Genomic DNA, 12,807 nt, shown 5'->3' with positions numbered 1-12,807 from the left:
CCATAGGCAGACAGCCTGGAGAGAAAGGCAGGATGTCAAGCTGATCTCACATCTGACATCGAGTGCCTCCACCCATCGTCGGGCAAGCCAAGGGAATTTGTCACTACCTGGAGTTTAGTAAGGATACTACAAATCCAGGGCAAACCATACATCCACCCATCCCCAAACCCACCGTAATACACCCCGATTTATAATAATCTAACCTTCAAAAACCCGACTTACGACTTACCTACACTCCTTTGTTGCTCTTTTCTCCCACTTATGGAACCTTCCTGAGTCAGTTCAAACGTACTCTTCCATCCAGAGCTTCATATAAGCAGTTCACCACCATTTCTTGGTATCGTTTTTTGAATATAGTCCAAAGTCTAGACTCAAGGAGAGAAAAGTAAGATAAAGTAGAACAAAACACTCAAAGTGTTGCAGCAGGTGGACGCAACAAGGGGGTGAACAAACGGGACGAGGATATAGAAAGGGGAAACTTAGTAACCAATAGTCATGCTTGTATAAAGAGAAAAAGGGGGAATACAGTATTAATGAGGATATAAAAAATGGCTGGTTGGGATGGAGGAAGTCTTTTATCCAAAAGCACTCTCTGCTACATTCATAACCCTCAGAAACTCAACAATCTTTCTTTTGTTTTTCCTCTCCTCCATGTTAATTCCCTTGTTTTTTTTGTGTCGTATAGTCCAATGTCAATCCTCAACACATTGCATTTCAATGAGCAGTCTTCTCCCTCCACCCATTATTTTTTGGAAAATATGTAATGGGAAAATACAGTCGTGGCCAAAAGTATTGACACCCTTGCACTTTATTCAAATAATGCACCATTTCTTCCAGAAAATTGTTGAAATGTAAAAAACCTTTTGGTATCCACATATGTATTTATTTGGTTTGCAGTGCAACAAAAAAAAATTTTAAATTGAAAAAAAAATTACTAAATCTTCGCTTATTCCACACAGAAATCCTAAAATATCCTGGACAATATTATCGGCACTTTTTAGAAGTTGTTACAAATAATTAGATTTCAAGCAGGTGATTCTCCTTTACTTTGGAAATGAACTCACCTATGGTGAGTTGTAGGTGCCTGCTATATAAAAATCACTCATTCAACCTGTTTGAAGAGAGAAAAGGAGTCATTCTGCTGTTTTGTGTCACTGTGTGTACCACAATGAGCATGGAGAAAATAAAGAAAACCAAAGAATTGTCTGAGCAGGTCAGACACAAGATTGTAGCCAAGCATGGACAATCTCAAGGCCACAAGTCCATCTCCAGAGACCTTGATGTTCCTGTGTCCACCATACACAATGTTATCAGGAAGTTTAAGGCCCATGGCACTGCAGCCAACTTCCCTGGATGTGGCCGCAAGAGAAAACTTGATCCAAGATTGCAGCAAAGGATTGTTCAAATGATGGAGAAAGCACCTCGATCAACTGCCAAACAGATCCAAGCTGACCTTCAGACACAAGGTACGACAGTTTCAACTCACACCATCCATAGCCAACTCAATGAAAGGGGGTATGGTCAAAGACCCAGGAGGACCCCACTGCTGAGAGAGAGAGACATGAGAAAGCCCAACTGGAGTTTGCTAAAACACACCTGAACAAGGCAAAATCCTTCTCTGAAAAGGTCCTGTGAACAGATGAGACCAAGTTAGAGCTTTTTGGTGAAGCACATCATCTCTGTTTACAAAAAACAATATGAAGCCTCCAAAGAAAAGAGCACTTTCCCTACAAACATGGAAGAGGTTCAGTGATGTTTTGGTGTTGCTGTTCTGTCTCTGGCACTGGGTGCCTTGAATGTGTGCATGGCATCATGAAATCAGGAGATTACCAAGGAGACATTTTGGAGCACAATGTTTAACTGAGTGTCAGAAAGCTGGATCTCCGTTGAAGGTCATGGGTCTTGCAGCAGGACAATGACCCCAAACACACTTCAAAAAGCACCCAGGAATGGTTCAAGATACAACGCTGAACTGTTCTGAAGTAGCCAGCAATGAGTCCAGATCGAAATCCCATTGAACACCTGTGAGGAGATCTGAAAACAGCAGTTGGGAGAAGACACCCTTCAAATCTGGGAGAACTGGAGCAGTCTGCACAAGAAGAGTGGGTCAAACTACCAGTAGAGAGGTGTAGGAAGCTCATTCATGGCTCGAGGAAGTGCTTGACTGCAGGTATTTTGTCCAAAGGCTGTGATACCAAATATTACGTCGAGGGTGTCAATAATTTTGTCAATGACATTTATATTTTATTTATTCCATTTATTTTAAAAGGATATATTAAGTTCTGAATCAAAAATAAAGATTCTGTAATATTAACAGTGAAATGAAGGCTTGTGGAAACAAAATACTTTTGTCAATTTCAACTTATTTTTTGGAGAATATTGTGAGTTATTTGAAAAACATGCAAGCGTGCCAATATTTTTGGCCACAACTGAAATGATGCAAATGTGCGAGGGCCGTACCAAGAGTTACGAACATCAACGGATTCCACACATTTGTGCCGAATAGAGTAGAAGACAAGTTATTAGTGACATCGATCTATCTATCTATACACTCCAATATAAACACAAGTGCGACACGTGCATTTGTCTAGTGTTCCAACAATCCAGAGACAAGTGGTGTTCCCACAATACATTGTGACAAAATGGCTGTCAACGGCATATCGTTTCACCAACATGCAATGATTACTTTCCCTGTGAAGGAGAATTCAGCTGCAGATATGTTCAGCCAAGTGAGTCAGGTGTACGGACATGCCTGCATGGGTGCTAACAGTATCAGAAGGTGGGTGGAACACTTCAAAGACGGAAACACGAGCATCGCCGATCAGCCACACTGTGGTCGGCTGAAAACCGTCACGACTGAACGCAATGAGCAGAAAGTTGTGATCATCAGTGAGGACCGAAGGGTGACGGTTAGGGAGATCGCAGCACAGCTTGTCATGGGAGATCAAGTCGAATAGGACATGATAGCGACTTTGGGATATCGAAAAGTTTGTTCCCGTTGAGCTCTGTTTGGTTACGGAGGGAACACAAAAACACGCGTATGGATGTGTCATCACAGTTGCTTCAACGACATGCTGCCAAGGTCGTTCACTTCCTGTTCGTTGTCATGGATGGTGATGAAAGCTGGTTCCACCATTTTGACCGAGCAACCAAGCAGCGAAGCATCTCCAAAAAATAAGATCAAAAGAGTCGCGGCAAAATTATGGGAACCGTCTTCTGGGATACCGAGGGATTCATACTGGTGGATTCCCTGCCCAAAGGGGAAACCATCAACGAGAATCGCTATGCTCAGATGCTCAAGAAACTGAAACGTGCACTTCGGGAAAAGCGCCCGATGAAAAAAAAATCCGTTATCTTTCATCATGGCAATGCTAGACGTTACACTGCCGATCTGACATTGAAGGAAATCGCAAAGAATGGCTGAGAAGTTGTACCGCAGTGGGATTTTTAAACTCGTGCAGCACTGGCAGAAATGCGTGGATCATTCTGCCCCTCAACCTTGACCAACTTTTGATGGTCACTACCATCTGTTCGGGCCCTTGACAGATCACATGAGAGGCCAGCACTATGAAAACAATGAGACAGTCCAGATAGCCATGCATAGCTGGTTGCGAAGTGTCGGAACGGACTTCTACCGTAGCGGGATTTTTAAAGTCGTGCAGCACTGGCAGAAATGCGTGGATCGTTCTAGAAATTTTGCAGAAAAATAATGTGGTATATCCTATTACTATTGACAATGTCAGTTTTCTTACATGTACTTTTGTTTTAGTGTACAATAAACGTGCTCATGACTTTTGATACGACCCTCGTATATCTATTACACGATGGTCAAGGCAATTCCCACATACCACACATCAGCTCTCTTTCTTCTTCACAAAGACCAACCGAGTCCTCGTCTGCAAACTTGATCCGCAGGACTCCAGCAGATCCAGCAGGCCCTCCCATCTCTTCGACGTTCTTTCCACATCCGGGCATGTTGGGCCGGTCCGAGCCTCGCAGCGCACAGCAAGACTCCATGTTCTTTTGGAAATATCCAAAAAAATTTTACATGAAAGGTCACATTTGATAATCGAGAAAATACAAATTAATATAATCACATTTTTGCTCATTTTACATGCACTGAAAATCGTTATTGTGAAATACATTAACATCCAATTATGCTTTAATCTGTTAAATAAAGCGTAAGGAAGATGAAGGCGATCTATAACTCAGAGGCACCAACATCACACACTTGTCAGGGATGAACCTTATTCGTTTATCTGCAACATAAAATAAAAATTACTCAGCAATAAATTTGCCATTCTCATTGAATCTCGAAGCTTCCTTGAACAAGATGTCACATTTTGGGTACTTTTCACAAGGAATACCTTTAATTCCTTCAATCTGCACTATTGGCCACAAATATGTGGACTAGAGTTATGTGTGAGCATTGCTTGTACTTTCATAACAAAAGGTATTTGTACATATATATATATATATATATATAAATAAATATATATTTTTTTAACAAAAGGTACTTTTACTTTCATATATATCTATATTTATAACAAAAGGTGAACATTTCGAAAGGGGGTGTACACTTTATATCGGCACTGTATGTATGTATGTATGTATAAATTTATATTTACGGTTTTGGGGTAGATGAATCACACACACACACACACACACACACACACACACACACACACACACACACACACACACACACACACACACACACACACACACACACACACACACACACACACACACACACAGCTGATCAGTATGAAAAATTTTGAGGGTCATCAAGGGATAAAATGGTCAACAGAAAAAAAAATTGATGTCGTCACCAGTCATGTGATTCGGCAGCCATATAAAAAAAATAAAAAATTGAAACCTTCAAAAATCTTCTTCTCTTAAGTGGCTAACAGATCGAGGCAAAACTTTGTTTGACCACCCATCCATGAGGAACAAAAGGTTCACACATATGATGTCATAGGTCACATTGTTTTGCAGCCATATTGGATTTACTCTAAAACCTGTAAAAATAATCTCCAGAAAGGCTGGATATAGAGGGGAAAGCACACAAATGTTCCCCAAGTCACGAATATACAAGGTTTTTCAGGAATAATTGATAGGTCACATGGTTTGGCAGCCATATTGGATTGAATAAAAATATTATATAATGTTTTCTCTGGAACCGCTTCATCAATCGACATGAAACTTCACATTTATGATCTTATAATAATGTGGAATACATGTTTTAAATTTAAACTTGATCGGATGCATGGTCTGGCAGCCAGAATTATTTAATATTTTGATATGGGTTCTTCTGTTCTTTTGAAAAATGCTCACTTGGCTATGCATGGATGGGTTTGAGGGTGGAGGAGTAGCAGCTGAAGTGCGACTCTAATGATGTCTCTTATTAATTACGTAACACACCAGTACACAAACACCACAAAAAAAGAAGTCCTGGCGAGGGTCTGCAATCTCTGATTTCTCTTTTTCTTGTTTTTCCACCGTGTTCCCTGTTGGAGAATTTTGTTCAGGAAATTTTCATCCAGCTTATAATGACTCGTTTTCAGTTGTGGATACGAAGAAACATTCTCACCTGATATTTTCTTTGCCCTCTGACCTTCCTGCCAATGTTAATTTCGTCAACATTTTTGCAGTTTCATTTTCATTCACATCATCATTGGCGTTTTCATCTCATTTCTTCGAAGCCAATCGTAGAAGGAACATTCTCCAATTAGCACACATCACGATCCATCACTTTATATTTATAACTCGAGGATGAAATTCTGAGAGAATCTGAAGTAGTCTTTATTACACCAGAGCACCATTTTCAGCAAGATTTTCAAAGATGAACGACTCAAAAGGAATGTATATCTCCAAGGACTGAAGGTTTGGATGAACGAATGAATGAATGGTGGAATGGTAAAGCTGAAAATTGAATATGAACAATGAGCTCAAAATGAAATGTGATCTATTTAGAGAAGTCCTTTCAACCAGTCCTTCCCAGCCATTCCTCTAGACTCATCAAATGGATTTGGAATGACATTTGCGATAACAAGTTCATAAACGAAGTTTGTGAGAAGTTTTGACGTGATGGGCATTCCAACATCACTAAAACGGACGATACGACTAACCGGTTTGTCTTCTTGATCTTTGCTTGGAGAGTTGGATGCCTTCCCATTTTTCTTTCAAAACTCCCAGATTTCAAATGATTCCGCAAGGTTCGACGTGGAACGAAAAATTTGTCTACTACGTCTCTCCGAGAAGCACTATTTCTCAAAGTATCCAGTGCTTTAGACAGTCGGTCTGCAGTCCGCTGTCCTCAAATTCATCTGATTTTCCTTGCCATGGCGTAAAGCTGAAAAATAGAAAAATTAATTATTAGGATTATAAAAAGAAGATTAAAAACAAAACTAAGTAAAAGATAACCTCCTCTAATATAACTGGGCATTTCCACACTAATGGGGTACACATGTGTAATATGAAGTTTGAAGAATAAAGTTCATGATGTGATGTTCATCACCCTCTTATCATAATTCATATGCAAGTAATTTACATGAATAAACCAAAGTATAGGATACACCAGTGATCTTAACGATTGGTTTAGAGGGGGCACTTTTGCCGATAAGACATCAGTGTGGGAGCCACCATTAGGCCCCGCCACCACATACTCTTCTTCTTCATTGTGGTTAACTGGGCTGCAAGCGTAATTGTTTGTACACTGCAACCATTTCCTGATGTAGTTATATTACTTTCATGCTTTATGTTGGAACACTCATTTGAAACCATTGGGCCAATTTGAGAGCATTTATGGCAGATTAAGATTAAACATTAGTGTATTATCAGCCGCACGTCAGGGACCGCACATTAAGTCGCCAGGGGCCGCCAGTGGCCTGTAGGGCTGTGCAATGAAGAACAAGGATATAGAGTCTATAGATTCTTAACCTGTGAGTCGTGACCCCCATTGGGGGTCGCTGTGGCCCCCTCTCCAGGGGACGTACGGCCATCGGGAGCACAACTCAAGGTTAGGGCATGGTCATGATACCCCAAGGCCAGTTTGGTCTGGATCAGTTTGTCGGTTTCTGAAAAGATTTTTGAATGAAGGACAAATATTTGGTTCAAAACTCCCCTTTTACCCCCTTTAACTAGGCAGAGCAGGATGAGGAGCACAACCCCATGAGATCTTACTGTCCTGATGCATTGTACCAAATTTGGTCTGCATCGCTCAGGTAATTGTGGAGATGTTTTAGTGAAAATCGGGGATTCAGGGAGGAGACCCGTGGACCCTTTTCCGGGGGAGATACGGCCATGAGGAGCACAACTTAAGGTTCGGGCATGGTCCCAATGCCTCGTGGCGAGTTTGGTCTGCATCTGTCTGGTGGTTTCTGAGATTTTTGAATAAAACACCAATATTTGTGGTAAAACCCTCCTTTCACTCCCTTTAAGGGTGGGGCATCCAGATGGGACGCACAACCCCATGACACCTTGCTGTACTGATGCATCGAACCAAATTTGGTCAATATCAGTCGAGTAGTTTGTGAGGAGAATAAGTTTTAATCAAACGTCAACGGATGTGCGTACGTACACTACCGGTCAAAAGTTTTAGAACACCCCCATTTTTCCAGTTTTTACTGAGATTTAAGCAGTTCAATGTTTCAATGTACCCTGAAATTAAAGCACAGAACAAATAAACAATCGCAGATAAAAAATAAATCATGGAATCGTTTTGTTGAACAAAATTTAATATAACTTTTTGACTCATCAAAGTAGCCACCTTTTGCAGATATAACAGCCAAACATACTCGTGGCATTCTTTCTGCAATGGAAATAAAATATTGTTTAGAAAGTTCTTTCCAACACTGTTGCAGAAGTTCCGACAAATGTGTTGCACTTGTGAGTTGCTTTGTTTTCACCCTTCTGTCCAGTTCATCCCAAACCAGCTCGATGAGGTTTAAGGCTGGAGACTGTGCTGGCCATTCCATGATGGCCATTTGAAGCCTACCATCTTGTTATTTTCTTCTCAGGTAGTTCTGACAGAGCCAGGAAGTATGTTTTGGGTCGTTAACTTTCTGTACGATGAACCCCTGACCAACTTGGCGTAGACCAGAGGATATTGCGTGGCACTGCAAAATGCTGTGGTAGCCCTTTTGGTTCATGGTGCCAGTCACTGCATGCAAGTCGCCGACTCTGAATCCAGCAAAAGAGCCCCAGATCATCACGCTTCCTCCTCCATGTTTGACAGTTGGTGTCACATACTGAGGAACCATCCTTTCGCCTCCTCGACGGTGTACAAAAACCCTGCGTGAATAACCGAAGATTTCAAATTTTGATTCATCGGTCCATAAGACCTTCTTCCAGTTTTCAGTAGTCCACTGGCGGTGCTTCATGGCCCAGGCACGCCTCTTTTTCATATTTTTCCCATCTTAGCAATGGCTTTCTTATTGCCACTCGACCTGTCAAACCTGCAGCTCGAAGTCTCTTCACAGTTGAACGTGAGACTTCCTTACTTTGACCAGTGATTAGCTGTGCTTGAAGCTGCTGTCTGTGATCCGCCTATCACACAACCTGTTGACTCTCAGAAACTTGTCTTCTGATTGTGTTGTGGCTTTGGGTCTGTTAGACCTCTTCCTGTCAGAGTTTCCTCCAGTTTCCAAGTGCCTTTTGATGTTGTAGGAAACTGTACTCACCGACACCTTGACTGCTTTGCAATTTCTCTGAAGGAAAGACCTACACTTTTAAGGGTTGTAATGATCTGTCTGTCTTCCTTTGTTAATTGTCTTTTTCTCGCCATTATGATAGCAATATACTCCTTCCTGCAGTGCAATATTGTCAAAATAATGCTTCAGAGGGTGAAGCAACACAGTCTGTTCCAACACTGGTTTTATGCAGACAGAGGGTTTGTAACTAATCAACAAAAGTTGGGACATCTGTAGGAATTGTTTGCATCAACTTTCAAGGCTTAATTTACTTCCATTGCTACAGAACAGCTGCAGTTGCTAACCTATTACTTGTTCCCTGAAAAGGGCCTTTTTTAACAACTCTGAAATTTACATTATTTTTCAGTTTTTGGTAACCGAAACTTCTTTTTTAACCTCTGGCAGTTTACCGCTTAGCTTTGTACCATTTCAGGTTATTCACTGGACTTGAACTGCTTAAATTTCAGTAAAAACTGGAAAAATGGGGGTGTTCTAAAACTTTTGAGCAGTCGTGCACATACACACCGACATACTCCATGAGCTTATTTTGGAGAAAAACCAAAAAATAGTTCAACATGGGAGTCAAATGTATTTCACATGATACTTTAATCAAAAGTTTTGTTGCTGGCACGTGAAAATGCAATGCTCGAGTGAAACCGTTTTTCTCGATGTGCATGTACCCGCCAAACAAATGCTCCATCTATTGTTATAATGTGCTCCAGCACATCTAATATAAAGCTCATTCGAACCACTGACTCACTGACTGCTATTAAAGATCCGTACCTTCCGGGTGATGTAGAGAGCTGAAATTTTGAGTGTCGATGGACATCGGAGCCGATACAGCGTGAAAAAATCACAGAACCGTGGAAAAACATATGAAAATGAAAAAAAAATCAAATGCAGGTAAGCAACCCAAGACAATGGGGAAGCACGAGCCATTATTACTTAAAACATGGAAGTATACCCCACGAGTACATAAATATAGCCGTCGAGGGCAGCTTAACCTTTGGAACCCTGAGCTCTTTGGACTTTCGACTCCCCCACCCTTGGCTCACTGGAGAAAAATCCAGGTACATGGAGGTTTGAATAGCGGCTGGTAAAACAGCCGCTCAGGTACATAGAGATTTGAATAGCGGCCGGTAAACGAGCCACTCAGGTACATGGAGGTTTGAATAGCGACTGGTACAACGGCCGCTCAGGTGCATGGAGGTTTGAATAGTGGCTGGTAAAACGGCCGCTCAGGTACATGGAGATTGGAATAGCGGTTGGTAAAACAGCCGCTTGTGTTCGAAGGATTAAAGTTTTGCCACAAGTATTTGACGCATCTAAATACTAAATAAAAGATTGGTTGGAGACATTCATCACCTTTTGAAGGAGAGATAAGCATTTGTAACGACGACAGACATCGACTGTCAAATCTCATAATGGTGGCTGTCGAAAACAAATATTTTACTAAATCTTCAATCAAAAGTGGGAAAGTGATCAAAAGAAAGTCACAAGTTTCGTTAATGAGTGTATTCTCCATTTTCAACGTCTTGTAATCTCTGTAAATAGAGTGACGTCTGAAACCGGGATAGACATCGACTGTCAAAAGAATCACATTTATATGATTTACTTTTTGAAAAACATTAAATTGAAATTAAAGGAAGAGTACAGTAACACCATGCTTCGGGATTAGGATGCGTTCCTCGAAAAGAAAGCGCCAATCGAAGATGTGCTAAAAGGGGTCATTACACCATTGTGGATATGGACGTGTGGTCCCGACAGAGTTGTTAATACTCTTATGCATGAGCGGTATATGAGGACTTCATTGGGGTATCGGTAAAAGCTCGAATAATGATATAGTCGGATAAATTTCACAAATTTTTAACGCTATAATCATTTGAGATTACACCAAAATGTCAATATTAAGATGACAGGAAATAATATAACAGCCATAAAGCAAGAAACCTCATTTATTACCAAAAAAAAAACAAACAAACAATTCTATGATGGTAACGGTAAATACAAGTCATTACCGTTACCATTGTCATTACCGTTACCAATGGTTTTCTGAAGAAAAGTCATTACCGTTACCAATGGTTTACTGAAGAAAAGTCGTTACCGTTACCAATGGTTAACTGAAGAAAAGTCATTACCGTTAGCTATCGTTTATTGAAAATTTTTTATACCCGTTATCAATGGTTTACTGAAGAAAAAAATCATTATTGTCACCAGTTAACTAATTCAACTTTACCTTACATTATAATATTACAACATGAACACATCTACAAACGTTTGAAATGACAAACAAATGAACTGGACAACATATATTTCTAATTGGTATTGATCACATTAGTATTTCAGCAATTCATTAGTTTATGGTTGAGGATGCTGTTGGCCTGCTCCCGATCAAGTTCAAGTGGTGGCGGGCCGGTGAATGTCACTTGTTGCATGATGAAGCGTTGATCTTCCTCCCCCTCTGTTATATCATCCCGCTTCGGCCAATCGAAAATGTATCGATCATTATAGCTGAGACGTTCGAGATACTTCAATCTCAGAGGATGCCTTGAAATCACTCTCCCAATATTAAAAAAAAAAAAAAAAACTTTACGCGTTCCTCGAGTGAACAATACAGGATAATATCCATGCAACACAAAATCTGCTTCCAAACTGTCGCCATCCTTGCCCAACGATTTCCAAATGACCCACTTACAATAAATAATCTTCTTTTGCATGAGCATCCAGGGTAGTCAAATCATCGATAGTGACATCATATCCTTCCACAAGGCGTTGGCGCAATAAAATCTTTTTCCGCTCACTTAAGCATGAGTCACATTTGCTCTATGGCTAGGATACGGCGGCCGTACCCCCCCTCCCCCCTGAAATGACAGAAAAGTGCGGCGGCCGCAGAGTTTCTGAGGTGGCATCAGGATGGCCCTACGCTGTATGGCTATCTTTTACAGGCCGTAGGGGTCTCCGTGGAATTAAAGCGCGGAGTTATAACTTTTTTCATTTCTAGGTTGGCCATAGCAATTTGACAAGCCGTAGCCATGACGTAGATGTGTTCCACGTCGACCGTACGTGGGCTTGCGTTATTCGTGCGTTTTCCGTAGGCTCTTATCAATGAAGAAAGAATTTTGCCAACCCCCAAAAAATTACGACGGCCGCACTATTTCCATGTTCACCTTAGGGCCCCCCTGCGGTTGCCTTGCGGGCACCTTGAGGCTGCCTTGAAAATTATATGGTCGCCGCAGGGACGCCCTAAGGTCACCGTGCAACATCAAATCAAAGACCGTACAGCACCCCCACGTTTTCGGTCTCCACAATTTCTAAATACCCCATGCGGCTACCCAAAAAATAAAAACATACGTGACTGCTACATTGTGTGACCGTGGAAATACTGCGGCCACCCTATAATTGCTAGTGGCCGTAGATTTTTTAGACCCTACGGCCGCCGAGCCAAATGTGACTGAAGCATTAAGGTTGCCTCAAAACGATGTAAAGGGCTTGATTTTTGAGATGATAAATCCATGCACCCAACCTCAACCAGTTCTGGGGAATAACACTGACAGAGATTACATGTACCAGAACAAAAACAGGAATGATTTCTTATATAGAACGTTCCTTGTTCTGTGGAAACCACTTAATGAATTTGGAATGTCTCCTTCACAGTTTCGATATTATTCATTCTTTCTTCTATATCATCCATTCTCTCTTGATCAATGGCCGACATCTTCACATTTATATTCTGCCCCGCATGGTCAAGTACATCGTCAAGACTGGCAATGCCTTTCCCATATGAAACTAATTTATCCGCATAGTTTTGAACCGCAGCACCTACACCATCCGCCGGGCCCTTTCCGTGGCCAGCTTCTAAAAAATTCCATGACACGTGCTTGAATCCCATGATATAAGGAATGTTGGCCAACAGTTGAAAATTAGACTTATTCCGGTACTGGCTCGTTGGTCCGTCGGAGACAACGTGTAACTTTTGCACTCCATGTTTTCGCAAATCAGCGAGTACAGGTTCAAGATGAGCCCAGATACTCGGAGCCGTGCGACGGGTGTCCAAACTTGCCGTACAATAACACCTCGTCTCGTTCCTTAATGTAACATGGCACGCATGGAGAGA

At 41.3% G+C, this 12,807-nt stretch overlaps 1 protein-coding gene across 1 annotated transcript in view; it reads right to left on the bottom strand.

Annotated features, from left to right (window-relative positions):
• LOC147033674 (uncharacterized) overlaps positions 1-12,807 on the bottom strand; it is a 127,306-nt gene that overhangs the window by 108,004 nt on the left and 6,495 nt on the right. The window contains exon 3 of the mRNA XM_085851820.1: positions 3,849-4,020. Within this exon, the coding sequence (XP_085707946.1) occupies positions 3,849-4,020 (172 nt within the window). The remainder of the gene's footprint in view (positions 1-3,848; positions 4,021-12,807) is intronic.

The sequence above is a fragment of the Eptatretus burgeri genome, chromosome 2 (genome assembly GCF_056783735.1).
Source record: "Eptatretus burgeri isolate ZD-2024b chromosome 2, Ebu_testis_v1, whole genome shotgun sequence".
NCBI classification, from domain to species: domain Eukaryota; kingdom Metazoa; phylum Chordata; class Myxini; order Myxiniformes; family Myxinidae; genus Eptatretus; species Eptatretus burgeri.
Note: the sequence above shows the minus strand (reverse complement) of the source record. Positions and strands in the feature narration are given on the sequence as shown.